This window comes from Barbus barbus (assembly GCF_936440315.1).
Source record: "Barbus barbus genome assembly, chromosome: 46".
NCBI lineage: Eukaryota > Metazoa > Chordata > Actinopteri > Cypriniformes > Cyprinidae > Barbus > Barbus barbus.
In genome coordinates, this window is record NC_136724.1 from 21,507,183 (window position 1) to 21,534,458 (window position 27,276).

Below are 27,276 nucleotides of genomic sequence, written 5' to 3' on the forward strand. Positions count from 1 at the left end.
ATATTTTATTATTGGTGCATTCCTCACTCTGTGATCCAGTTTTTAAAAAATTGATTTTATTTATTTATTTTTGGTCAATCTTAAGTAACTAAACTATTCTATTTGATGTATATATTTCCAATAACTCATAATTTACTGCAGTTTTCATGGTGAACATCATTTCTTAGTTCCTCCAGGTGAAGAACTCAGAATATCGAGAGGGTCATGAATATTCATTTCTCCGTCACATTCAAAATGGCTCATATGGAGACGTCTTCAGCATTCGGGACAAACAAACAGGATTCACGTGTGCCGCCAAAAAGGTGAATATCCATTTCTTATCCAATTAATTAATAAGCCTAAATATCTCTACATGCACATCTCTACATATTCTTGCATTCAAAGTTGTTGAAAGAAAACCTGTGACTCTCTGATTATTTCCTAACTGATCCAATGCATTGCTCTCTTGTGAAGATTCCCCTTTGTAGTTTTAGGTGGGAGGAAGTGGAAACGTGGAGCAGGATGGAGTCTCCTCGTGTCCTCCAGCTGTATGGGGCTGTGAGAGAAGGACCCAATGTGATTCTCTTCATGGACCTGAAAAGAGGTGATTTCTTCTACTAATGGATGCCTGTAAAAGCAAGTCAAGTCATATTTGAACCAATAAGTTCTCTCTGTCCAGGTTCTTTAGCTCAGTTGCTGAAAGTGAAGGGTCGTCTGTCTGAAGAGCTGGCTCTGTATTATCATTCTCAGGTCCTGCAGGCTCTCCAGCACCTGCACAGCAGACGCGTCGTACACCTGGATGTCAAAGGTCAGCGTCATGGATTTTCATCACAAAAAAATCACTGATTATGCCATGATATCATTTGTGTGTTGATTTCTGTAAAAAATTCTGTCAAAATTTTTGACTGGAACAATATATACATGCATAATATGTGTGTTTTCAACAATTTCGATGCTCTTACCTTTGCCATAAAATGTTCACTTCAAAATTATAAATTTACTTGAACTGATTTGAATTTTTAATGGTTTATTTTTTTTAATTTTGACATAAATACTTTCATATATTTAAAAAAATATATATATTTTAAACTACAAAAATACAACAACAAAATATTATTCTAATATTACTGCAATATATTAAAAATGTATTGCTAATATAATATAAAATAAGTATACTTATAAATATTTGTAATATATAAATTTATATTTATAAATATATAAATAAAATACAATTAGATTTTTGGGTACATTTACTTATATTTGATCATATATTTTTGAGCAGTTTTTATTATTTTTATGTATTATGTTTTATGTATATCAAAAATGTATTATGTTTTATTTTGTTTTATGTATATCAAAATGTTTATATTATCTTAAATATTGAAAAAACATTTTACATTTATTCAAAATATATTTCAAGATTAGAAATGTCTTTTCTTGCCCATTATAGCACATTTTGTAATATAATTTGGCATTGCAAATAAAAATTGTAAATGAAAATATTTTATATTTGAAAAAGCTGTTTGCAACATATTTTTAACATATGTCTGAAATAAATTTTGACAAAAAATACAATTGAAAGATATATTTTGAAAGAATTCTAATATCGGCCATGTATTTATTATCAATTATATATTGACTATTCATTATATCCATGAGATTATTATCAATGCATCCCTCACTCTGTGACCCAGTTTTAACAAAATTTCAAAACAACAGTTCTGATCAAAACCAATTTCACAACTTTAAACAAGGGATTAAGATCAAACTTCAATCAAAAACAAAAATTCAATGTCCAAACTGCCAAAATATATACATACCGCATGTGTGTGTTTTCAAGAAATGCCATTATTATGAATCTCATCATAAAAAACAAAAAACAAAACACTGATTGGTGCACTGATATCATTTAATGTTTGCAGTTGACAACGTGTTGCTGTCTGAGGATGGCAGACAGTGTTTCCTCTGTGATTTTGGACTCTCTGAGACACTCAATCAGGGTGGATACAGCACCAAACCCTTCAGAGGTGACTATACACACACACACACACACAGACACACCAGCATGCATGTCAACTATAAGAAGCGTGATTTATGGTGTGTGTGGTGTGTGCAGGGAACATTCTGCGTGGCACTGAGTCTCATATGCCGCCGGAGGTGGCGAGGGGTGATCCTCGCTCTGCTAAAGCAGACGTCTGGAGCAGCTGCTGTATGTTACTGCACATGCTCAACGGACACCAGCCCTGGACGCGATACTACCCTCATCCTCTCTGTCTGAAGGTGAAGTGAGCGCACAGTCTGTGTGTCGCTTCAGATACACTATCAGCCAGAAGTTTACATTTACATTCAGTTATTTTGCAGACGCTTTTATCCAAAGCGATTTAAAAATGAGGACGATGGAAGCAATCAAAATCAACAAAAGAGAAATAATATGCAAGTGCTATGATAAGTCTTAGTTAGCCTAATGCAGTACAAGTAGCAAGTTTTTTTTTTTTTAGATAATAAATAAAAAGAAAACAAGTAGATAGAATAGAAAGAGAATAGAGAAATGTAGTGTTAGATGCCTTTAAGAAATCAAGCAGTTAGAAAACAAATAGAGTGCAAGTCTTAAAGGGTCAAATTTTTTGTTTTCAAATGGAAAACAAGGGCACTGGACCAGAGGGGGGCCCAGCCGAAATACCGCTGCTCCCAGAACGCGATTTCAACCGTGCCCCCTCACATTTTTGAGGCAAGTGGATTTTGAATGCAGCTTCCAAAAGACAAAAAAAAAAAATAGCCGAATAATATTTTTTATATTTAATAAACGATCACACCGGTGTGATTAGATTGTTCAGTGCAGCACATCATCAGCTGCTAAATTAAAATCTGCATTCGCTCAATTTCACTGCCTGGCAAGGAGCCAGAGACAGCATTATGCATTATAATAAATCACACATGATTCTGTTCAGTTTATGAGTACAATGGCCAATAAGAGGCGTTCAGAAGAGTCATCGCTGAAGCAGCTGTTTTGTTCAGTGCGCGCTCCCTGAATAAATTCTGCTCTCTGCAGATTTCTCTCATCAGAAACAACAAAGTGCAGAAGTGCATACAATATAAGCAAGATATACATTTCACAATGTAAGCAACTTCAGTGATTAATGGGAGTTTTTGAGAGTGCTGGCTAAGTCAATGATAATGTTCTTTGATAATGTAAACGGAGTGTCTATTTACACTTAGTGCAAATAGCCCACCTTGTGGCAGAGACTGCAGTCAGGCCAGCCTGCACTTTGAAAAACACGGTCAATCTAGCGCCACGTTATTTAGCGCGCATATACTAGGCGTTGCGGTAATAGCGAGTAAAAACTCAGATCAAAGGAAAAGCGACCTCTGGCATTCATTTATTAAACCAGTTTCTCTGTCAATAATGAATAAATAAATGAATTAATGAACAAATAAATAAATACATTTTAAATAATACAAACGTTTAAAATGAAAATGACTTCAAATGTTGAGTATTATTAAATGTAGAATTTCCAAATAATATGAAAATAACTGATGAGAAATAACAACATAAAAGCCTTTCATCAACTTTCATATAACCATATTTATCTGTAAATTCACAAAAAGAAAACTCCCTGTTTCCACAAAAAAGTTTCACTTTTGATTAACAGTACACCACTCCAGAATGTCATTTGTACAATGTCAGGACTGTCTGATTTTCTATTACAAAATAAAAGCCCTCCAAAATCTCATATATGACCAGTTTTGTCCTTGATTTTAGGTAGCTCTAAAAAGGAAACTCCCTGTTTCCACAGAACAATTTCAATTCGGATTGACAGTCCACTGCCCCAGGGTGTCACTCAACCAGTTTCCAGACGATCTGATGTTGCATTACATAATAAAAGCCCTCAAAAACTCATATTCTACCCGATCTGCCTGTAATTTTGGATAGCTCTAAAAAGGAAACTCCCTGTTTCCACAGAACAATTTCAATTCAGATTGACAGTCCACTGTCCCATGGTGTCACTCAACCAGTTTCAAGACGATCTGATGTTACATTACATAATAAAAGCCAAATAGTATTTTGTCTGTCAATTCTGATTGGGATAAAGTGAAACTCCCTCTTTTCACAGACCACTTTCACTTCGGAGTGAGAGTAAACCTGCTCAGATTCACTCACGCAGTGCCAGGACTATTTTATGTATAATTCCAAAATAAAAGCCCCGTAAAAGCGCATATTGCTTTGTCTACACTAAAAATAAATGCGGTGTTAAATACAACCCAGTGCTGGGTAATTATTGGACAGAACACATGCTTGGTTGTTTTCAACCAACAACTGGGTTAAATGTTTAACCCAAACTTCTGGGCAGTAAGACAACCGCTGGGTCTAAACAACCCAATCGCTGGATTCGTCCATATTTTACATTTTTTAGAGTGTATCTATTTGGATTGGTTTAAAAAGGAAACTCCCTGTTTCCACAGACCACTTTCACTTCAGAAAACCAGTACACCTCCTCAGTGTCGCTCCCACAATTTCAGGATTATCTGGTGCAATATTACAAATTGAAGTCCTTCAAAAACTCATAAGATTTTATTATGTAATGCAACATCAGATCGTCTTGAAACTGGCTGAGTGACACCCTGGGGTAGTGGACTGACTGTCAATCCGAATTGAAATTGTTCTGTGGAAACAGGGAGTTTCCTTTTTAGAGCTACCTAAAATCAAAGACAAAACTGGTCATATATAAGTTTTTGGAGGGCTTTAATTTTGTAATGCAACATCAGATCGTCTTGAAACTGGTTGAGTGACACCTTGGGACAGTGGACTGTCAATCTGAATAGAATTTTTTTCTGTGGAAACAGGAAGTTTCCTTTTTAGAGCTATCCAAAAATCACAGGCAGATCGGGCAGAATATGATATTTGAAGTGCTTTTATTATGTAATGCAACATCAGATCGTCTGGAAACTGGCTGAGTGACACCCTGGGGTAGTGGACTGACTGTCAATCCGAATTGAAATTGTTCTGTGGAAACAGGGAGTTTCCTTTTTAGAGCTACCTAAAATCAAAGACAAAATGGTCATATATGAGATTTTGGAGGGCTTTTATTTTGTAATAGAAAATCAGACAGTCCTGACATTGTGAAAATGACATTCTGGAGTGGTGTACTGTTAATCAAAAGTGAAACTTTTTTTGTGGAGACAGGGAGTTTTCTTTTTGTGAATTTACAGATAAATATGGTTATATGCAAGTTGATGAAAGGCTTTTATTTTGTTATTTCTCATCAGTTATTTTCATATTATTTGGAAATTCTACATTTAATATTACTCAACATTATTACTACAAGTCATTTTCATTTTATCCGACCGTTTTTTAAACATTTGTATTATTTAAAATTTATTTATTCATTCGTTCATTAATTCATTTATTTGACAGAGAAACTGGTTTAATAAATGAATGCCAGAGGTCGCTTTTCCTTTGATCTGAGTTTTTACTCGCTATTACCGCAACGCCTAGTATATGCGCGCACCCCAAAATAACGTGGCGGCTAGATTGACCGTGTTTTTCAAAGTGAAGGCTGGCCTGACTGCAGTTGGCAGAGGCTATTTACACTAATTCCGCCCACCAACGTGTGATTGGGACTGTTAAGATTATAAAAAGCTGCTATGCACCAATCACTCCAGTGGCAACAGATGGTAAAGCGGTATGGTGCTATTTTTGACGCGATCGACTAGAGTTCGAACCCGCCTTTTGCCAAACTTTTTTTCTCCCTTTTCAAATCTCATATCACTTCGTAAAGGCATTTATTTTTGATTTAAATAATTAAATCCTGCTATTTTAACATAGTGTAAATATAATCTATAGTTATTTGCACTTAGTGTAAATAACATATCGCTAAAAATACTGCTATTTTCACTTAGTGTAGGTAAAATCTATTGCTATTTGAACTTAAGAAAAATGACCGCAATTTCAACTGAGGGGGGCCTATAATCAGTCCGTGCCCAGGGCATCTCTGCGTCATAATTCGTCCCTGAATCTGAAGAACCTTATTTTGCCACAAAGAACCTTTTGTGAAACAGAAAGGTTCTTCAGATGTTAAAGGTTCTTTATGGAACCATTTAGACAAAAAGGTTCTTCTATGGCATTGTGAAGCACCTTTATTTTTAAGATTGTAGAGGGTCAAATAAAGATGGAAGAGAGGTGTTTTTAGCCGTTTCTTGAAGATGGCTAATGACTCACCTGCTCGGATTGAGTTGGGCAGGTCATTCCACCAGGAGGGAACATTTCATTTAAAAGTCTGTGAAATTGATTTTGTGCCTCTTTGGGATAAACAATAAAGCAACGTTCACTTGCAGAATGCAAGCTTCTAGAGGGCACATAAGTCTGAAGTCATGAATTTCGGTAAAGGGGTGCAGAGCCAGTGGTAGTTTTGTAGGCAAATGCTTTGAATTTTATGCGAGCAGCTATTGGTAGCCAGTGCAAATTGATGAACAGAGGTGTGACGTGCATTCTTTTCAGCTCATTAAAAATTAATCTTACTGCCGCATTCTGGATTAATTGTAAAGGTTTGATAGAACTGGCTGGAAGACCTGCCAAGAGAGCATTGCAATAATCCAGCCTGGACAGAACAAGAGCTTGAACAAGGAGCTGTGAAGCATGTTCCGAAAGAAAGGGCCTGATCTTCTTGATGTTGAATAAAGCAAATCTGCAGGACCGGGCAGTTTTAGCAATGTGGTTTACCACACCTCCTCATTCTTTATGAGGACTATTTTAGAAATAGGACTGCTTTTGACTCTACTGTATGAAATGTGTTCTGACTGTCAGATTGTGAGCGAGCCGCCTCCTTTATGGGAGATTCCACCTGACTGTGACCCGCTGACCTGTGATGTCATCAAAGGGGGACTGGTTAAGGAGCCGAGAGAAAGACATTCAGCATCAGAACTGCTGCAAAAAACTGTGAAAGCACTCAGAACAGGTGCAAACTGTTTTTGGATGGTTATAAAATGTGATGAAATGTGTATAACATAATTCTAATAGCAACCAAATAACACTTTATAATGCTGTTCGATTGGGATTGGTAATTATTATTTTTTAAATATTTACATCAAAGAAGTTTCTTATGCTCAGCAAAGCTGCATTTATTTGATCAAAAATACAGTAAAAACAGTAATATTGTGAAATATTATTACAGTTTAAAATGACAGTTTTCTATCTGAATATGTTTTGAAATGTAATTGATTGCTGTCATCAAAGCTGTATTTTTAGCACCATTACTCCAGGCTTCAGTGTCACATGATCCTTCAGAAATCATTCTAATATAATGATTTACTGCTCAAGAAACATTTCTGATTATTACTAATATTGAAAATAGTTGTGCTGCTTAATATTCTTTGGAATATCTACTTTTTTTCATAATTCTTAGAACATTTGAAATAACAATTTGACTTGAAATAGAAATCATTTGCAACATTATAATGTCTTTACTGTTACTTTTGATCAATTTAATGCATCCTTGCTGAATAAAATAGTAATTTAAAAATCTTACTGACCCCTAAACTCTTGATTTTATGCATATTTAGTATGTGGGCTCTCTGGTCCTGAGGAATCAGTTAAACAGCATTCAGCATCTGCATTCGAGGACTGTCCGAATGTGAACTTTCATGAGACGCCTGTCCCATCCATCACGGAAACTCCAGTGAAAACAAGTCCTCCTGGCTTCCCAGAAGACCTCTCAGCACCCACAATCCACTGGGTGAGCACATGGAGACAGACGGCACCAAACGAGGATGATTCTGACTCCACGACGGAGGAGAGCGAGTGGGATGAAGATGCAGATATGAACAGACTAAGAACAGACAAGATGAGCAGCTGGATGGACAGATACTGGGGTGAGGAGGAAAATAACAAGGAACAAAACTTTTCAGAAGATGACAGAGAGCTCGAATCTGATGAAGACACATCGCAGATCAATGAAAATGTCAAAGCGACAGGTCAAACAGAGGCTGAAGAAAGCAAAACTGATTACTTCACTGAAAAAAGAGTTGGGTTTGGGGGATGCGGTCAATATGATAGAAGTCTTTTAGAGGAATCAGAGAGCTGGGATGGAGAGATCCGAAGCGTTGTGGACGATGAGGAGGTGGATAGTGATTTGGAGAGTCTTCGAGAGCTTGGCAGCGATTGGGCGCAGGAGTGGGAACCGTTTCTACAACTCCAGACACTTTATCGCCCAGAAGAAGCTGAACTGCAGAGCAAAGACAGCTATTCGGAGTCTGATGAAGAGTTGGTCATGCTGAGGGAGAGTGGTGAGTTGTTGTGGGTGTGATTGATTTGATTCAAACTAAATATCTGTCCATTTCGTCTCTGATTTCTTTCTTCTATGCACTGAAATAAAGGTCTTACAGAACGTGGCTTTTCTTTTCCATACAATGAATGTGGAAAAGCAGCAGTCCATATGACTTATGCACTACACTCAAAATTGGTTCTACTACGGCATCACTGCAAAATCCCCCTTTTGGAAACTTTATTGTTTTTAAATGTATATTCCAAGTCATCTAAAGTCATACGATAGTGACTGATGTACATTGCGACGGATGTGATGTACATCTGTCTTCTTGATGTACATCCAAATGAAACATCGAAAAAAAAAGTTAGGGTGGGACTTGGTTTTATGCATTAGTTTTTGATTGGATATCGAGATGGGGGTATGGCAGTAAAAAATGAATTCGGTAGATTGTGGAGGGGCGGGGTTTAAGCAAACTAACTGATTGGAGAACTCCGTCATACATCACTAGAGGTGTGTAAATAATGTTATCTTAGTAACTCGAGGACCATGATTTTGCCACGTCGGATATGTTCATGGATCAACATCCTTGATCAACAACACTTAAAAATAAAGGGTCTATAGCATCTATGGTTCCATGAACAACCTTTAACATCCATGGAACACTTCCATTCCACAAAAGTTCTTTATAGTGTAAAAAGATTCTTTGGGTTTTTTAAAAAGTTCTTCACACTAAGAAAAAATGTTCTTTTAAGAACTGTTCAATGAAAGTTGCTGTGAAAACCCCCTTTTGAAACCTTTATTTTTACCGTTCAACATTTCCATTTACCAATCTGATTCTGTGGATAAGGAAAAGTGTAGGTTTAGGGTTAGGTGCTTGAATAGGTTCTTAATTTCCCTCTGTTTTTACTTGTGATTTACATACACCTTTGCAGCATACTGTGCCTCAAACATTTTAGGAAATGCATCAAACAGCAAATGTAGCTAAAACAGAGTTTTGTGAATGTCAAGCACTTTTTATGCATTTTTTTTTCTCCACAGAACAAAAAGGTACAAGTTTAGCTGATTCTCATGGACTGCCACCTTTCACCTGCACCATCCGCTGTGACTCTGAGCAAGACCTTAGTGATGAGGTGAACCTGTAGACAGAATCAGGAGTTTTATGAAGTTTATTGAGCCTGAACATCAAATTAACCCAATGTTCTTGTTTTAAAGGACTCTGATGATTTAAGCTCGGGGGTCTTTTCCTCCTGTAGCACCACAGATGGTCAAAGCTTCAATGTGGATTGGTCAGTGTCAACTGATCAGACGCCTTCTTGCTACTTTGAAGGTAAGTTTCCTCATTTCAGGTGTTTATGTATGTGTTTGTGAGTATTGATTTGTGTATGTGTGCAGGTCTTGGTGTGGATGTATGGGTGGAAGATGTAAGCGGAGAGAGTTTAAAGATCAGAGAGAGGCCACAGGTGAAAATCGGACACATAGCTGTGGGAATCAGTGAACAGGTGAGGTTTCATAATTATACATAATTAAGATTCCTGTAAGCAGAGATGAAACGGCGCATTAAAACAGCATTTTCTTCTTTATCACAGATATCTTTGAGGACCTTCAGTTTGGCCACCCTAGACGGGCGGCTGGTGTCTCCGGACACAGAAGTGTGCGAGTCAGGGATGTGGTTGCAGTGTGTTCCTGCTCCTGACGGCAGTCCCAGCTGGGATTGGAGGGTCAGAGACGGAAAACTGGAGCTGCTAGAATATGATGAACATTCAGATACCTGCTCAACAGTGGCACTCTAGCAAAAGTGACCATTACAAACAAACAGAACTGAGTTCTATACATCTTATTCCATTATTTTTGATCTTTATGATACCCACTTCATTCGTTTGTGTAGTAACTTGTGTTTAATTGAATTTGAATTCTCTCAGTTTACTAAGTTTATCATAATGTTTCAAATTGTACAATAATTTTGATGCAAATGTACATTGTAAATTTGTTGTGTTGATAGTTTTGTTAGGAAGACAACACTGTTTAACTTCAATGCTATACATAATATACACTGTATAAATACTTTTATATAAAATCCATACATATATTTTGTGCATGAAAACAAACACTCATTTCAATGCTATGCAACGTGTACATTTAGACGTGTAAACTAAGACCTGTACAGTACAGGTCGCTACAATAAATCGGAAGTTGCTACTTCCTCATTTCCCAAATCCAACCGGATCTGTTGATCATTCTGATTGGACCTCACTCGTAGAAGGCGGGATTATGTTTTGTTCTCCTAATCCGATTGGGCCGTTGTTTGTGATGGGCGGGGTTTATCAAGCCGGTGTGTTGAGTTGCGATATACGCCATTTTGCAGTGACAGCGGTGCGCTAAAGCAGTGGAGACAGAAAGCTCAAGAAGTCCCGGTTTAGAGGTGATTTTATTTCTCTGCCTTCATGATAAACATTCTCACTCGTTGACTATTACGTTAAGATAGTTAGTCATTTATTGAGCCGTTTTAAAATGACAAAATCCGTCATTTGAAGTGCCAGCTGGCTTCTCTTATCTTTTATGTAGCTAGTCGGCTAATGTGCTAAAGATGATTGGTTCATAAAATCAGATTATTTGAGAAAAACACAGCCTTACATTTCTCAAATAATATGTATGAGTACTTAAAATTGCCTGTAAAACATCTTAAAGAATTGTTCGCGATCAATAGTGTAGACAAAGCTAACGTTAGCTATTATGACAGAAGTATATGCTAATTAAAATTTATTTATAAAATTATTAAATTAACCTTAATCTTACTTTTATTGTCGTGTAGTAATTTAATTAAACCTTGGATTAAATGTGAATGCCCTGCCGGTCTGATAGTATTTGTCTATTTTAGTAGACGTATACACTAAATGTGCCTTATATTTTATAATAAATAGTCATTTAAATGACATTAAATTTATTTGAAGTATCTATCCCAGTATCCAAGACAGATAATGACGGTGTTTGTCCTTGTATACTTTGATTTATTAAAAAAAAAAAAAAAAAAAGTTGTATTATCAGACCATTTTATTCTTCCCGTGGACTTTTATGAAAATTTATGACTTTGTATATTTATTAAAGACGTTGTATTGTCATTACAGAGTCTTGTTTTCTAACCCAGCATTAAATGGGACTTTTGAATTAAAGTAAAGCACTGACATGCATGTAGTTTATGCATCTTATATGCTGTATAACCTCGTTTGTTAATTGCTAATATGTGTTTAACTCTTATTTTTGCAGTGTAAAGCATGGGGAATGTCTTTGCGAACCTGTTTAAGGGTTTGTTTGGGAAGAAGGAGATGAGAATTCTCATGGTTGGTCTTGATGCCGCCGGTAAAACCACCATCCTGTACAAACTCAAGCTGGGAGAAATAGTTACCACCATTCCCACTATTGGTATGGCTGAAGACGTCATCTGTTATTTGTTTTTGTCAGTGTATGCTATCTTGAAAACACATTCAAACACTTTATGTCAATCTGACTATCTCATGGTTTAACCTTGACTTGTGCATTACAAAAGTCTTTTGTTCAGACCATCTGCTGTGCTTTGCTGTATGTGTTGATTTGTGTCTGTAATACCCAAGCTTTAAAGTTATTTTCACCTGTTGTGTCCTTTTGTGTGCTGCAGGTTTTAATGTAGAGACGGTAGAGTATAAGAATATCAGTTTCACAGTTTGGGATGTTGGTGGGCAAGACAAAATCAGACCACTTTGGAGGCACTACTTCCAGAACACTCAAGGTATGAGAGCCAAAAACAATCAGGATGAATATTTTGCAGTGTAAACGGATTCATAGACATTTGCCTGAGAATTTTATAGGAGTACTGTAACAAAATCATGTTCAATGATTATTGTTGTAATGATTTTCCTGATATTCCTGGTGCCAGGTCTGATCTTCGTAGTGGATAGTAATGACAGGGAACGAGTTAATGAAGCCAGAGAGGAGTTGACAAGAATGTTATCAGAAGACGAGTTGCGTGATGCTGTCCTTCTCGTTTTTGCAAACAAACAGGTGAGCATCACTTATCTGAGGTGTCTTTCTAATATTTAATACAAATAATTAAAGTAACTGAGATAAATTGACTTGTTAGCTTTAAAATGGAGAAGAAAATGTTTTCCATACCCACTTGTTGTTTACATCAAAAGCAGTGTGTGCAATCAAACTCTACAGTATTTTGGCATAAATTTAATTGCTTTTAGACAGATGCCAACGTGGGTAGGTTGCACGACCTTCTCATCTTAAAAAAAACATGAAGGAAATATGACTCAGGCCACATTAAACACAGGTTAACCCTCAGAGATCCAAAGCTGCAGAATTGCATAAATAAAGCAATAAAGTAATACCTGACTTTCACTAAATATGGGTAAAACTACATAACAGTAGCTGACACGTTTTGGTGGGAAAAATATGCATATTATCATGCTAAAGTCAGCCAGCTGACACTATTCCTAACACTTTTGGAACAAGTTTATCAATTTACAGAGTAAATGTATATACATTTTTCTATATGTATAAAGATGGGAAAAGGCTTAAATCCCAGGAAAGTTTAAACATGCATAAATGTGTGACCAGTGTTTGTCTGTGCATTGTCCAACTTCTATCTATATATATATATATATATATATATATATATATATATATATATATATATATATGTATATATATATATATGTATGTGTGTGTGTGTATATGTATATATGTGTGTATATGTGTGTATGTAGGAATAAAAAAAATCATCTTTTGGAAATTGAACTTAATGCCTTAATTAACAAAATTGGGAAAAATCCAACCTTTAAGGACACCAATTTTCTTTGTGAATGAATAATGTATCGTAAATAAATAAATGTTCTTCCTTAAAATACAGGGTGCATAAGTTTGGGCACCCCTATATTAAATTCCCATAGAGGCAGGCAGATTTGTATTTTTAAAGGCCAGTTACTTCATGGATCCAGGATACTATGAGATTGGCAGAGATTGGCATGAGATTGGCATGGTTTTATTTCAGTTAGCCTAATAGCTGGTTTGATTTGCATTGAGAGGTGATCTTATGGAAAGTACTCCATGCCAATCTCTAGGTATGGTGAAGGCTATGTGATGATGTGGGGCTATTTTAATTCCAAAAGCCAAGGGAACTTTATCAGGATGCATAGTATCCTGGATCCATGAAGTAACTGGCCTTTAAAAATAAAAATCTGCCTGCCTCTATGGGAATTTAACATAGGGGTGCCCAAACTTATGCACCCTGTATTTTAAGGTAGAACATTTATTTATTTACGATACATTATTCATTCACAAAGAAAATTTGTGTCCTTAAAGGTTGGATTTTTCCCAATTTTTTTTAATTAAGGCATTAAGTTCAATTTCCAAAAGATGATTTTTTTTATTCCTCTTTTTAGTCAACTTTAGCATGGGTGCCTAAACTTATGCATAGCACTGTATATATGTATGTGTGTGTGTATATATATATATATATGTATATGTATATGTATATGTGTATGTGATGTCAAACGATCCAAAATAAGTTTTTGTTTACAATATATGTGTGTATGTTGTATATTTATTATTTTAATATAAATACACATGCATGTATATATTTAAGAAAAACGTTACGTTTATATATTAAATATTTATATATGCTATAAATTATACGAATATAAATATATACATCTAAATATTTTCAAAATGTATGCTGTATTTGTGTGTATTTATATATACATTAAATATACACACACATATATTATGTAAGCAAACTTTTATTTTGGATGCGATTAATCATTTGACAGCACTTATAATTTAGTTTTTTTATATATATTTTTTATTTTTTTGTTCTCACATAATGGACACTGTTCAGTGAATGGTAAATTATTTTTGTCATTATTGTCTCATTAATATAACAGCATATTTTTTAAATGAAGTGATATTAAACTATTCAATTTTATTTAAAATATGCTATTTATTACAATTTTTAAAGGGTCAAATAGTGACATTTATTAACTTTTCATTGCTTTATCCTTACTGGTTAAAATGTATGTATTTTTTAAAATGCATTTGTATACTGAATTGTCTTGTGAATTAATAACGGTCATTTAATATATCAAAAAAATATTTGTGAATTTTTGCAACCCTAAACACTATTTATTTAAATTTTTTATATAATATAATGGCTTCCTAACAATATTCTTAAGGGTGTAAAACATACATAATGAACTTTTAATGCTTGTGGTTCTGAGGTTAAAAGTGATATTTAGTGTAAAATCTGGGTGTGCTTTTCACAGTCATTAAAAAAAAATCAAGTTTTACTTAAATATCCTGTTTCACTTGAAGATGTCACATTACATAAGTAAAATAGATTGTGAATGCCATTTCACGATGATTTTACGTGGCTGATGCACATATTTTCTGTGATTTTGATTTGTCTCTTGTTTATCACAGGACCTTCCCAATGCCATGAACGCAGCTGAGATCACAGACAAACTGGGCCTTCACGCCCTCCGTCATCGTAACTGGTACATCCAGGCCACCTGCGCCACCAGCGGAGACGGGCTCTACGAGGGGCTGGACTGGCTCTCCAATCAGCTAAAAAATCAGAAATGAGCTCGTCTACCGCCTCCAAATCTGTGTGTGTGTTGTTGTACGTATGGGTAGGTGTGCGTGATTTGTGCGTGTGTCTGAGAGAGCGAGACACACACAGCAACAGTACTGACCCAGACTTTGACTGAACTCAGTATCCCATGTTCCCCTCTTTTGTTTAGGTTTGGGCATTGCTGATTCAGACTGTGTTTGTGTGTGCATGTGTGCATAGTTTATTTTTATTATGCACATTAGCAAGAATGTATCATTTCTGTGTGTTCATGTGTATGAAGGCTTCTCTGTCTGTTTGCTTGGTTTGGGAATGACCCTGGCGTGCCTTTTATACACACATCTCCTCTTATCGTTCCACCTCGCAAACTAATACGACTCGTTTTTTTTTTTTTTTTGCTCCATACTGCACCACGCGTGGTTTTCAGATGACGAAGAAAGAACCAAGGTTGTCATAATGAACCTGCAATAACCTAGTATTCCAGTATTACAGGCCTGCTGAATATACAACCCGTACACTCTCCATATAGCGTTTTAAATTGAGATTAAAAACCTGCCCTGTATCTTTAGGTAAAACTGCGTTGTAACCTGTATCAGGTCAGGATCGATTCGCTCAGATTCCCCCCAAAGCACCACTATCCTTGATTGTTCTTTTGAGTCATTTGAAAATCAGGCTGTTTTATTTTCGGCTCTTCGGCTCCATGTTTAATTTGTGTCCGAATGTGGGTAGTGGAGTTGTGGGCAGATCTCTGGTTTCCTACTGTACACTACCTGTTTCCAGCCGCCACACAGACCCCAAGCACAATCACAGACTGCTGAACATTCCCTCTACCACCAAATTGTTGGATTTGATTTGAATTAAAAACATCATATATTACATGTTTCTTTATGTTCATTTCCTGTGTCCTGGAGAATCTTGTGGGTTTTAAATGGAAGGATTCCAAAGTCCAGAGTTGAGATTAATCCAGTGTTCTTAAAGATTAATTCGGATCAAATATATATATATATATAAAAGGAATTATTGTTTTATTCTGCAGCAAAAAAAAAAAAAAAAAAAAGGAAGCTTGGATTGGAAACATTAATGATTTTAAATGAAGTATCTTCTGCTCTTCAAGACTGTTTATTTGATAAAAATATTGTGAAATATTACCATTTAAATAACGGATTTCTTTTAAAATATTTTAAAATGTAATTTATTCCTGTGATCAAAGCTGAAATTCCAGCATCATTACTCCAGTCTTCAGTGTCACATGATCCTTCAGAAATCATTCTAATATGCTGATTTACTGCTCATATTTCTTCTTATTATTATAAATGTTAAAACTAATTATTGAGGAAAACGTGCCATGATTTTCTCCAAAATACTTAAACCTGCATGTGGTAATGCAATTAGTAAAGCTGTACTCGGTATTATCCACAAATAGCTATAATAACTGATATTTTGCTGGGAAATATATGATGGTAAATGTTTATAAAGGAAAAGAATAACATAGATGCGTTCCCCCTTAATCTGGTAAACCTGTGATTGAGAGATGCATATGAGAAAAAAGGTCTGAATTTTGTAATCAGGTAAAATAAATTTGATATCGAAACTGTGTTCAGTAATAAAAAATCTAGATGACTACAAATTATCGGTGACTTTTTCTCAAAATTGCAGCTGTGGGGTAAGGTGTGTCAGATGCTACAGGTAAGCCACGACAAATTGGTTTGCAGCATTAACATATTGTTGATTTGTCAAAATCATAAGCAGGAAATATTTCTAGTCATTGCTCAATCATTTAACTTCCCAATGACTTAACACATTTACCAGTAATGTGGGACAAGGTGTGTCACTGGTCACATTTTATGGCCCCATGTTATAGATCTTCAGTTGGCAACAGACATGCTTAAATATAATTACTATTAATTTGACCTAATTTCTTCTTGTCTAATGGACAACTTTAAAGGGATAGTTCTCCCCAAAATACAATGGAAAAAAATACTATTTTTTTAAATTATACTAAAAAAATCTGTATAATTAGTATGATTTTAAATGAAGTATCAAGTAAGAAAAAAATTATACTATTTTTTTTAAGGCAAGTGGTTGCAAACAATTTATTGTAGCTACATTTAAATAGAAAAAATAATGTTGAATGTAGCTAAAATAAATTGATTTCAACCACTTACCTTACTTAGTAAATTCAATGAATCAGTTTTTTTCAGTGTAAATCTGTCATAAATTAAAACCCTTCATGTCGTTCATATATATATATAAAAAATGTTTTCGTCCATACAAATGTCAATGCAGTCCAAAACAGCATTGGAACGACATGCAGGTGAGGGAATAATGACACAATGATCATTTTGGAGTGAACTGTCCCTTTAAAAAGTTTGATCACAATTAAAGTTCGAATATATGACCTAAAAGCAGAATGTTACTTATGAGTAGAAGCAGATGGGCTGTTGTAGAAAAACCAGCATGAATTCATCAGCTCCCTGTCTGTAAGATGTAGGCGTGAACCTCCGCGCGCGTCCTGCACCTGGGCATTGATGAGCTCCGCCCACGCGTCAGGTGTTTCAAACAAAACTCGGCTGAAGTAAAGAGGATGTCACTCATGCCGGCTGGACTGGATGAAACACTCCACAAACGCTCAGACTTCAGCTTGTGTCACCATATATCGATACCAGACAGCAACAACAACTGGGCTGTTTATACATGCAGGTGAGCTCTATACACTTATATAGGCATACACCGTTTTAAACAGCATGACTTAAATTAAACTCATACTTCAACATAGGCTATTACTAGCACAGAAACTGAACTGTCAACCGTAAGAGTAAGGGGTAAGAGACTATTCATCATCTAAATTGACCTTGAGCTGTTCATACACCGTGTCCTAAGGTTAGTGTCAAGGAATGGCCTATGTTTTGTTTCATGAGTTTGAACTACACAACTGGTATAATAATATGCTTCACAAAAACAACTGGTACAACAATACTTTGATATGTCATATAGCCTTGAATGATAGGTCAAAAACTATCATTTCAGTGTCAAACTGTCCTCCATATTACGCAGTTCATTCTCAAATGGTGTCTAGTTTACTTTTTAGTTAGTAAAATTTGCATAAATGTCTGTTTATGAGCATCACCTGTACATCTAGGATAGTGATTCCCAAATCTGCCTTGTTAAACTTAAAAGAGCATAAAATGGGTAAAATTATTAAATGTGTTCACTGTTGTTATTTTAAACAAACAAACAAAAGTGTGTGCGCAAGCTTTATAATTATGTGTAGGCTTAGATGTGTCTCATTGCATTATATGTGCTAATTGGTAATTTATTTAATATTAGTGACTTGGTGCTGAATAATATACAGCATGACGTAAGTTAAAGGGATAGTTCACTCAAAAATGAAAATTACCCCATGATTTACTCTCCTCAAGCATCATAAGTGTATATGACTTTCTTCTTTCAGACAATACAATCTGAGTTATATTAAAAATATATCCAAGCTTGATAATGGCAGTGAATGGGGGTTGAGATTTTGAAGCCCAAAACAGTGCATCCATCCATCCATCATCATAAAATACCCCACACAGCTCCAGGGAGTTAATAAAAGCCTTCTAAAAAAAATCCATATTTACATTTGTGTTTCGAACACCAGACTCTTGGCTTATATTGAAACCCTCATTTTGTACTTTGAATTCGTGACCGGTGTTTTGTTTTGCACATTCGTCGCTTCTCACAGGAGCTTAATGCTAAGCCTATGTCCTACGCCGGGGGTCACCAGACACTGTCCTGGAGGGCCAGTGTCCTGCAGAGTTTAGCTCCAACTCTAATCAATTACACCTGAAGCAGCTAATCAATGTCTTACTAGGTATACTTGAAAATATGCATGTTGAGGCAAGCTGGAGCTAAACTCTGCAGGACACAAGGCCCTCCAGGATCAAGTTTGGTGACCTCTGTCCTATGCCATCCGCTGGAACGCCACTCTCTCATGAATGCAAGTACAACAGATAGCGGAAGCTATAGATTACGGTTTATAAAGTTTTAAATATGGATATTTTTCTTACAGAAAGTCGATTTGCTTCAGAAGGCTTTTATTAACCCCCCTTTGAGCCGTGTAGAGCACTTTTTATGATGTATGGATGAACTTGTTTGGGCTTCAAAGTCTCAACCACCATTCATTGCCATTATAAAGCTTAGAAGAGCCAGGACATTTTAAAAATATAACTCCAATTGTATTTTTCTGAAAGAACAAGTCATATACACTTAGGATGACTTGGTGGGTGAGTAAATCATGGGGTAATTTTAATTTTTGGGTGAGCTATTTCTTTAATGGTAACCCAAGAAAAAAAAAAGTTGGGTTAAACTGCTCTAAAATATTGAGTTGTTTGTTTCAGTAACGTTAGACTCAACAGCTGCTTTATTAAGTATTAAAAATATTAACCTATTAAGTTTGCATGTACTTTTAATTAAAAGGCAGAGTTTCTCATTTGTTGATGCTATATTATACTACACTTCTTTTTAAACATCGGTGATGAAACAACATCAAAGCAGAACAAACACAAGCTTATCATGCAGAAGACAAAGCGACAGGTGCTCAACTACTTGCACTTTCATTTCTCCAACCTGTTTGCGAGCCACTTTGACTGTCATCACGTTTGGTTTGGGGTTGTGCTGAAGTTTAACCTGCAGTCTCTCTGAGCTTGTCGTTTCTTGACGCATGTGTAAGAGAAACCCACGAATGCATTTTCTCTTTGAGCATGAAAATGTGGTCTGTGTGGTTTAGCCTCTGTTATTTGATGTAAGTAGAGCCCGCAGCCTTGTACAGGGACAATAGAGCTTTATTTGCAGAGAGTGACATGACCTTTTTAAATTTGACAGGTGCAAGATGGTGTTTAAGTGCGTTAGGTACAGAAAAGAAAGGAACTGTGTGTTTGTTTGTGCAGTTTCATAACTATTAGAAAGTATGATTGGTTGATTGCTTTTTAGCTGTGTTTGTTTGTTTAAAAGGTGAACGGTTGAGTTTTACTGCAAGCTTCCTGGTTCACAAGTTCTCTGTTTGTGCGATCAGACAGTCAACATATGAGTGTCTAGTCAACTGTTCTGTTTCCTTTAGCAACAGCGAATAAAAGATTAATAAGAAAAGGTGTGACTGAAAGCCTGATTTGGCACACGTCATTGTTTTCTATTTGTTCTTGGCCGAAAGTCAGGTTCTGCCGTGTTGAGTAAAATCTATATTTGGGAAGGGAAACTTTGTTTGTACTTATGAAAACAAATTCTGAGTATTGTTGCGACACGTGGATGTGTAGAGTAGCAAATAGTTTGGTATATGAGTCACACCTGGAAGTGGCCAAATTGTTTTACGTCTGACTTTTCCAAACGTAGCTTTCGTCTCGTGTCTCTCGGCAGGTGAAAGGCTGCAGGTCAGAGGTGGAAGTGTTTAGGAGGTCGATGATGGAGACCGTGTCCAGAGGAGATTCTGTTTCTGTGAAATGTTCTCCAGCTTCCCAAAACCGTCAGATGTCAACACCTCTGTCGATCCCGCTGACCATCAGAAAGACCCACAGGTAACTCATGGCACTTGGTGCTTATTGTATTATTTGACTGTGGTTGAAAATCGGCTTAAAATACAAACTGACCTGCAATGCAAAAAAAAAAAAAGCTAGCAATGCTATAATTCTTTTACATATATTAACTTCTATTTTGCATAGTTTTATTTCATGAAATATTTTATTTTATATATTGTATGCTATAGCAATAGTGTATAAGCAGTTTTCAACCGTTCCAAGTTGTTTAAAGATGTAGTTGTTTTTTAACTTATATTTTATATACATTTTATTTCTTGAAATATATATTTTTTTCTTTTAAACCATAGCAACAGTGTGTAAATGACTTCAAACAGTTCAGAGTTGAATTTAAAGATGTTTAAGATGTTATTTATATTAATAATAATAATAATTATTATTATTTATATTTGACGATGTTATTTATATTAAATTAATTCAGTATACATTTTATTTTTATTTCACATTTCATTTTAAACAATAGCAATATTGTATAAACGGCTTCAGACAGTTGCAAGTTGAGTTAAAATGTTATTTATATTTAAAAATGTTATTGTTTTAAATGTATAATTTTATTTAATATAATTGTATTTTAAACTATAGTAACAGTGTATAAACAGCTTTCCTAGTTGAGTTTAAAAATGTTTAAGATGTTATTTATATTTTAAATACAATTTATTGAATTTTTATTTTTGGTCTTTGTTGTTTGTCTTATTGTGATGGTTTATTAATGCACGTTCTAAAAAAATTTAGTGTTCATTATTTGGTCAATTTTAGCAAATGTTCATCAAATCCTGCCTCATGTTTATTCTTGTTAAATATCCTGTTTCAGTCAGAAATATGTCAGATTACAGAAACAATATGTGTTAATGTTCTTGACTTCTTGTTCGTCCTTGTCTTGTGATTTTTAGCATTCCAGCTAAAAGGGAGTTTCGAGCTTCATCTGCACCTTTGATTCCCAATCGGTTTCCAGAACTCTGCAGCCCGACTCACTCTGGATCTCTCGGCGGGAGGGATCCCCTCTCCAACAGCAGCACACATGTAAGCATGCCTGGATGGTTTAAGCTTTGACATAAATGACAGACCATTGCCTGTGGCGCAGTGAATTTTCAGTTGTTATAATAGGTGACAGATGCCATAACACGGCATCCTCAGGGGAAAAACAAGCGTGCATGTACACAAATGCATCACAGGGCTTTCATAGACTTGTCAATAAAAATTCACAACACTTTCTTTGGCACTCAGAAAAGTTCATGACCTTAAGCAAACAAACAAGCATGAAAAGTCTCATGCATTTGCATGCATCTTAGCTTCTGAATGATTTACGATCAGATTCTTGTGTGTTTTTGTAGGTGCTTCAGGTTTTTGGGGACGCCACACACAGTCGGTCGGTTTTGGCGACGTCTACGACGACGGCGCATGATGTCTGTAATATGTTAGCACAGAACGCACACTGTACGGAGGAAGAAAGCTGGGCTCTCATTGAACATCATGATGCTTTACGCCTGGGTAAGACTTGGTGGTGTTGCACTAAAACGACCTAATGCAATAGCTGATACACTTCTAATACTCTCCTGTGAGTTGCATCTTCCATAATGTAACTTACTAATACAAATACTTTCATAATGTGATGTAAAATCACATCACAAAGGAAGTCTGATGGTAATAAGGTTTGTATTGGAAAACAGTGGGTTGCTGCTTTGCATTCACTTTGTTTGCATGCACTTGATTTTGCAGAGCAAAACAAGTTGCTATCTAGTGTTTTTGCTTTTGACTAATCGATAATGTAATTGCACATCCATGCCTCATTGTTTGGACAAAATCCACTAAATGCCACCTTGTTTGCGTAGAAATAATGCTAAGAGAAAAGCTGATGTCTCATTGTGCTTTTATAATAACTGATTCTTTGCTGAAAGAAATCAGGCACAAGGGTGTTGTGGAAAATAGCATTGAAATGAACAACCAACGTGTTCTGCAGGCTTTTACAGTAGCTTTAGTTGTGCTTATGACAGGTGCTGGATTGCACGAACCTTTGGTTTCGAGGAATGACAGTTTAATTAAAGTATTTAGCAACTTTTTTAAAAATAATTGTTTTACTAAACCTAGAGACATTTAATTTAATGTTTAATTGACTGTAGAATGTTAAATATAATTTAAAATGTAATTTATTTAAATAAAAAAATTATTAGTTTTTCTATTTTAGTTCAGTTTTAGTAAATGTATTTTTAATTGAGTTAAACTTAAATGTAATTTAATTTTAAAGTTTAATTTAGTTTAATTTTAAATTATTAATTTAATTCAATTTTAAGTTTATTTTAGTTCCGTTTCAATTGAAATTAACATTGTTTTTAATTGAAATTAATTTAAAACAATTGAAGTTTAAATTACTTATATATTTAAATACTAAGTTTAAGTAAGAAATTTATTGATGCATTTTAAAAATGAACCATATGTATCCTCTTAATTAAAGCTTATATCATGGCATCCTTTATGAACCATTTAGTTTAAAGACTATAGGTAAGTGCTGTATGAGTCGGAGCATTTGCATTCAAACTTTTTTTTTTTTTTTTAGAGCGCTGTCTGGAAGACCATGAGCTTGTGGTGAAGGTTCAATCATCCTGGCCTGTAGAGAGCGACGCAAAACTGATCTTCCGCAAAAACTACGCCAAGTACGAGTTCTTCAAAAAACCTGTGGTATGAAAACTCTTCGTTATCAATCACTAATTTATCTGAATGTATATATTTGTATGGAACGGTTCACAATCCTTTTAACTTAAGTAATGTTACAACTAGAATATATATATATATATATATATATATATATATATATATATATTTATTTTTCCCCCCGTTATGCAGTTATTTTTCCCAGAGCACATGATCTCTGACAGCGCTGATGTCACTAAAGGCATAACATCATCAGAGCTGGTGCAGGTATGATGATCTACAGTTTTTAAAAACATAAAAATGACAATTTTATTGTCTTCCTAACACTAGTAAATGTCTGTCTTGTAGAATATGGTGAAGAGCGGCTCCTGTCCAGAGATTCAAGGCTTTCTCCATGTGAGAGAGGGTGGGAAAAAGTCCTGGAAGAAAGCCTATTTCGTTTTACGACGCTCTGGATTGTACTGCTCCAACAAAGGACAATCAAAGGTGCCACACACAAAAACAAACGCATTCATACACACCCACAACGTGCAAAGTGTGTGTATAAACACATAAGCATACATATAAAATCTGGATATGTATGCATGTTTGTAGGAACCTCGACACCTGCAGTTCGCTGGAGATCTGGAAGATCTGAATGTGTTCACTGTGTTCAATGGTCTTAAACATTATGGGGCTCCAGGAGAGCATGTCTTCTGCATTAAGGTAGCCAACAGGAACAGAATATTTTAGTATTAATTTTATACTATTATAGTACTTATCAATGTTTTGAATTTATTTATATATATATATATATATATATATAAATAAATAATATTTTAGTTTAAAAATTTGTGCTTTTATTTTTTTTTAATAATTCTATTTAGCTTTTTTAGTTTTAGTGATTTAATTTTAGCAACATTTTAAAATGTTTGTTTTTAATCTAATCTATTATTATATTATTGCTTTATTTCCATTAACAAAAAATGGCACAGTGTCCATTAATCAAAGTAACTCATGCTAAACCACGATTTTTAATGAAAGTGATAAATACATATTTAGTTATTTTGTCCTATTAATGTTAATATATAATTTGTATATTTATTTCTATTTAGCTGTAATTTGTCTTTTTTTTTTTTTTTTATTTAGTATTTCAAGTTAAACTTTTCAATTAGTTGTCAAGGCAACATTCTGATTTTTATATTAATTAATATTTTATATTTGTATTTTAAATAAATTTTATTAGTACTATAATTTGTTAGCTGTATTTTGATTAACAAAAACTATTTTTAATAGTTTGTTACAATTTTAGTGACAATTTATAAAAGCAAACCATAATGCAATTTGTTGAAATTAAAAATGCAGTAGGTTTTCTTTTAGTGTTAGAGTTGGTCTATAATAATTATACTTTGCTTCACATAACAGCAATAGAAGTCTAGGGTATTTCCTCATTTAGACCGCTAAATGAACATGAATGTGTGTTTGTATATGTATGGTAGGCCTCAAAAGACCGGTTTCGCTCTCAGGATTTGAAGCTGATGTGTGCTGACAGTGAGCAGAGTCGTACGTGCTGGATCACAGCCTTTAGATTGTTTAAGGTACATGAACACACACACACACATGGACTCACTAAGAAAACTAGTTCCATCTGAAACCTGGAATGTGTGTATGTGTGTGTTTTAGCATGGGCAACAGCTCCAGTGTAATTACCAGCTCTCCCAGTCCAGTGCCAGACTTCACAAACCGCCACGACCCGACTCCAAGGTACAGAAAACATCTACAAAGCTTTAAAAAAAAAAAGTCCATATGACTTGTGCACTATACTCTGAAGTCACATGTTGGCTGTGTGTGGGGGACAGACTGTAAATGTAAGTTATTCACTGAGTTTCTCACACGCTTGTCGTCATCAGTATACAGACCGGGAGGAGTCGATGGTGGCCATGGATTTTTCAGGGAAGAGCGGTGGTCGAGTGATTCAGAATCCACATGAGGCCCAGAATGCAGAGCAGGAGGAAGGACACAACTGGCGGGTGTGTGTTTGTATATGTGCTCAAGAGAAACTATGAAATTAATTTTTAAACCGAATTCATGCTACACACACGTGTTGTTCAGATGTTTGGGTCCGCAAAATATTTTCATGTTTTTAAAAGAAGTCTCTTGCTCACCAAGGCTGCATTTATATAATCAAAAATACAGTAAAACCATATTCATATCAAATATTTGAAATAATATTGCACTTTAAAAAGAACAATGTTAATAATAATAATATTTTAATACATTTTTAAATGCTTTATATATTTTTGTGGAAATTGAAAAATGTTGAGGACAGTTTGATGAACAAAGTTTAAAAGAACAGCATCTATTTGAAATTTTGTAACATTATAAATGTCTTTTATTGTCACTTTTAAACAATTTGATACATCCTTGCTGAAAAAAATATAAACAATTATATGTATGTGTACATTAAATATATAATATACATATTAAATATAAATATTATATACATTATAAAATAAAATGTGTATAATATTTTTTATTTATATATTTAATTAAAATTATATGTATACAAATTATTATAATTAAATATAGAATTATATAAATTACATATAAAAATAAGTAGATATAAGTGTGAATTATTTACATTTATAATAAAATATGAAAATTAAATGAATTGTTTATAAATTGATATTATTAATAATAAATAGTTATTAAAGTGCATTTTTTGGTAAAAAAAACAAGCAAACAAGTTGATAAAATAATTTCCTCAGCTGTGTAGATGTTTCTTTAATGGGGTGTTTTTGTGTTTCAGAAGAGAGAAGCGTTACGTCACAGTTTACCCACCAGCGGTCACGGGTCACAGATGTCCGGTGAGTCTCACGTCAACACTGACATCATAGAAAATATAGTGTAATCAACAAGAAAGAAGCTTCATTGCTAAAAGCTTTCTATATGTGTGTGTCTACAGCGGTTCATCGGTTTCAGCCGTGGTTCCATGGCGGCGTGTCTCGAACTGAAGCTCAAAGGCTAATGGAGGAGCAGGGTCAGGTGGACGGGTGCGAATCACCAGCTTTTTTGATGATCGTATATGTTTGCGGTGTACAGTACAGCTGTGTTTTATAGTTTTCTCCTGTCTGCAGGATGTTTTTGATCCGTGAAAGTCAGCTTCACGCGCAGTGCTTTGTGTTGTCCTTGTGTTATAAACTGAAGAAGAAACACTACCTCATCATTCCAGTGAGTCTTTCTTTCTCATCGTGTGTGTGTTTTACATCAGGCATTACATGAGACCGTTTCATCTTGACCTCTCTTTCTCTCTGTAGTTGCAGCAAGAAGATAAACAGTACTACACTATGGATGATGGTGACACACTGTTCACAGATCTGCTGCAGTTGGTGGAGTTTCACCAGATCAACCGCGGCATGTTACCTGTGCGTCTCAAACACCCCTGCACTTGCATTCACTTTTGACCTCTTCCTCAAAACTAGGATCTAAATGACCCAGCACCAGTCTATGGACCATTAAGGTTTTCATTTTACGACTCCCAGTGGATGTCAGGACATTCACAGTTTTCCATAATCCAAAAAAGCCCCCCCAAAAAGACTATTTCTGTACGTAGTAATTCTATTTATATTTGATATACCTCTAGCACACTTTAAAGCTCTTTAATATTCAATAAATGCTCTAATAGTTTATGGACTATTTGTTTACAAGCTTCTATCCGGGAATGTTTCTACACCGGAGAGTGCACAATCATGTGGGAACGTCCTGCTATTCCTTCCTTCAACACTGGGTGGCGCACTGGTGCTCTGAATGCTTTACTGTCCAGGAATTCTTCATTTATGCAATAGTCATGCAGGGATACATTAATGCATATCTGAAGTTGCAGAAGGAGATGATTTCAATGTGGCAGCTTTGTTGTTATTCATGTTTTTAATTTTTTTTTGTTCAACACTCTCTTCATAATACTGATATTTAAGTGTGTATATACAATGACATACAGTTTTACATTTGCTTTAATGTTTTTATTTAGTTTACTCTGTTATCATTGTTCAGTACTTGTTCTGGTTAACAGTTGTGCTTGGTTGTGTGCATGTAGTTTAATTCTGACCAAACCCTCTAGTTGAAGTTGTACATAAGTAAATGGAATGTTTGTTGTTTTTAGAAGTTTGAATCTGTGTGTGTCCTTGTTTTTATACATTAAATTGTATTTGACACTCAGCAGGACCGTTTCTGGAGATGAACCTTC

General features: G+C 35.1%; 3 protein-coding genes across 3 annotated transcripts; all 3 read left to right on the forward strand.

The window, feature by feature from the left end:
* Window positions 1-234: 234 nt before the first annotated feature.
* map3k14b (mitogen-activated protein kinase kinase kinase 14b) lies at window positions 235-10,030 on the forward strand (the record flags this gene model as incomplete). Its single annotated transcript, XM_079409868.1, has 11 exons — window positions 235-302; window positions 474-583; window positions 668-787; window positions 1,902-2,006; window positions 2,096-2,259; window positions 6,782-6,932; window positions 7,537-8,259; window positions 9,279-9,370; window positions 9,453-9,567; window positions 9,633-9,739; window positions 9,827-10,030. The coding sequence occupies 11 exons, from the start codon at window positions 235-237 to the stop codon at window positions 10,028-10,030; spliced, it is 1,959 nt and encodes a 652-aa protein (XP_079265994.1).
* Window positions 10,031-10,576: 546 nt separating this feature from the next.
* Window positions 10,577-15,719, forward strand: LOC306865183 (ADP-ribosylation factor 1-like). Its single transcript, XM_079409641.1, has 5 exons — window positions 10,577-10,659; window positions 11,502-11,657; window positions 11,890-12,000; window positions 12,148-12,272; window positions 14,694-15,719. Exons 2-5 carry the CDS (start codon window positions 11,510-11,512, stop codon window positions 14,853-14,855), a joined length of 546 nt encoding a protein of 181 aa, XP_079265767.1. The 5' UTR covers window positions 10,577-10,659; window positions 11,502-11,509; the 3' UTR covers window positions 14,856-15,719.
* Window positions 15,720-17,398: 1,679 nt separating this feature from the next.
* On the forward strand, window positions 17,399-27,276 carry LOC306865091 (growth factor receptor-bound protein 7-like). Its single transcript, XM_079409460.1, has 15 exons — window positions 17,399-17,541; window positions 20,233-20,390; window positions 21,299-21,428; window positions 21,740-21,896; window positions 22,960-23,081; window positions 23,247-23,321; window positions 23,403-23,540; window positions 23,649-23,759; window positions 24,533-24,631; window positions 24,717-24,797; window positions 24,944-25,063; window positions 25,843-25,900; window positions 25,999-26,086; window positions 26,171-26,264; window positions 26,351-27,276. The coding sequence occupies exons 1-15, from the start codon at window positions 17,536-17,538 to the stop codon at window positions 26,495-26,497; spliced, it is 1,584 nt and encodes a 527-aa protein (XP_079265586.1). The 5' UTR covers window positions 17,399-17,535; the 3' UTR covers window positions 26,498-27,276.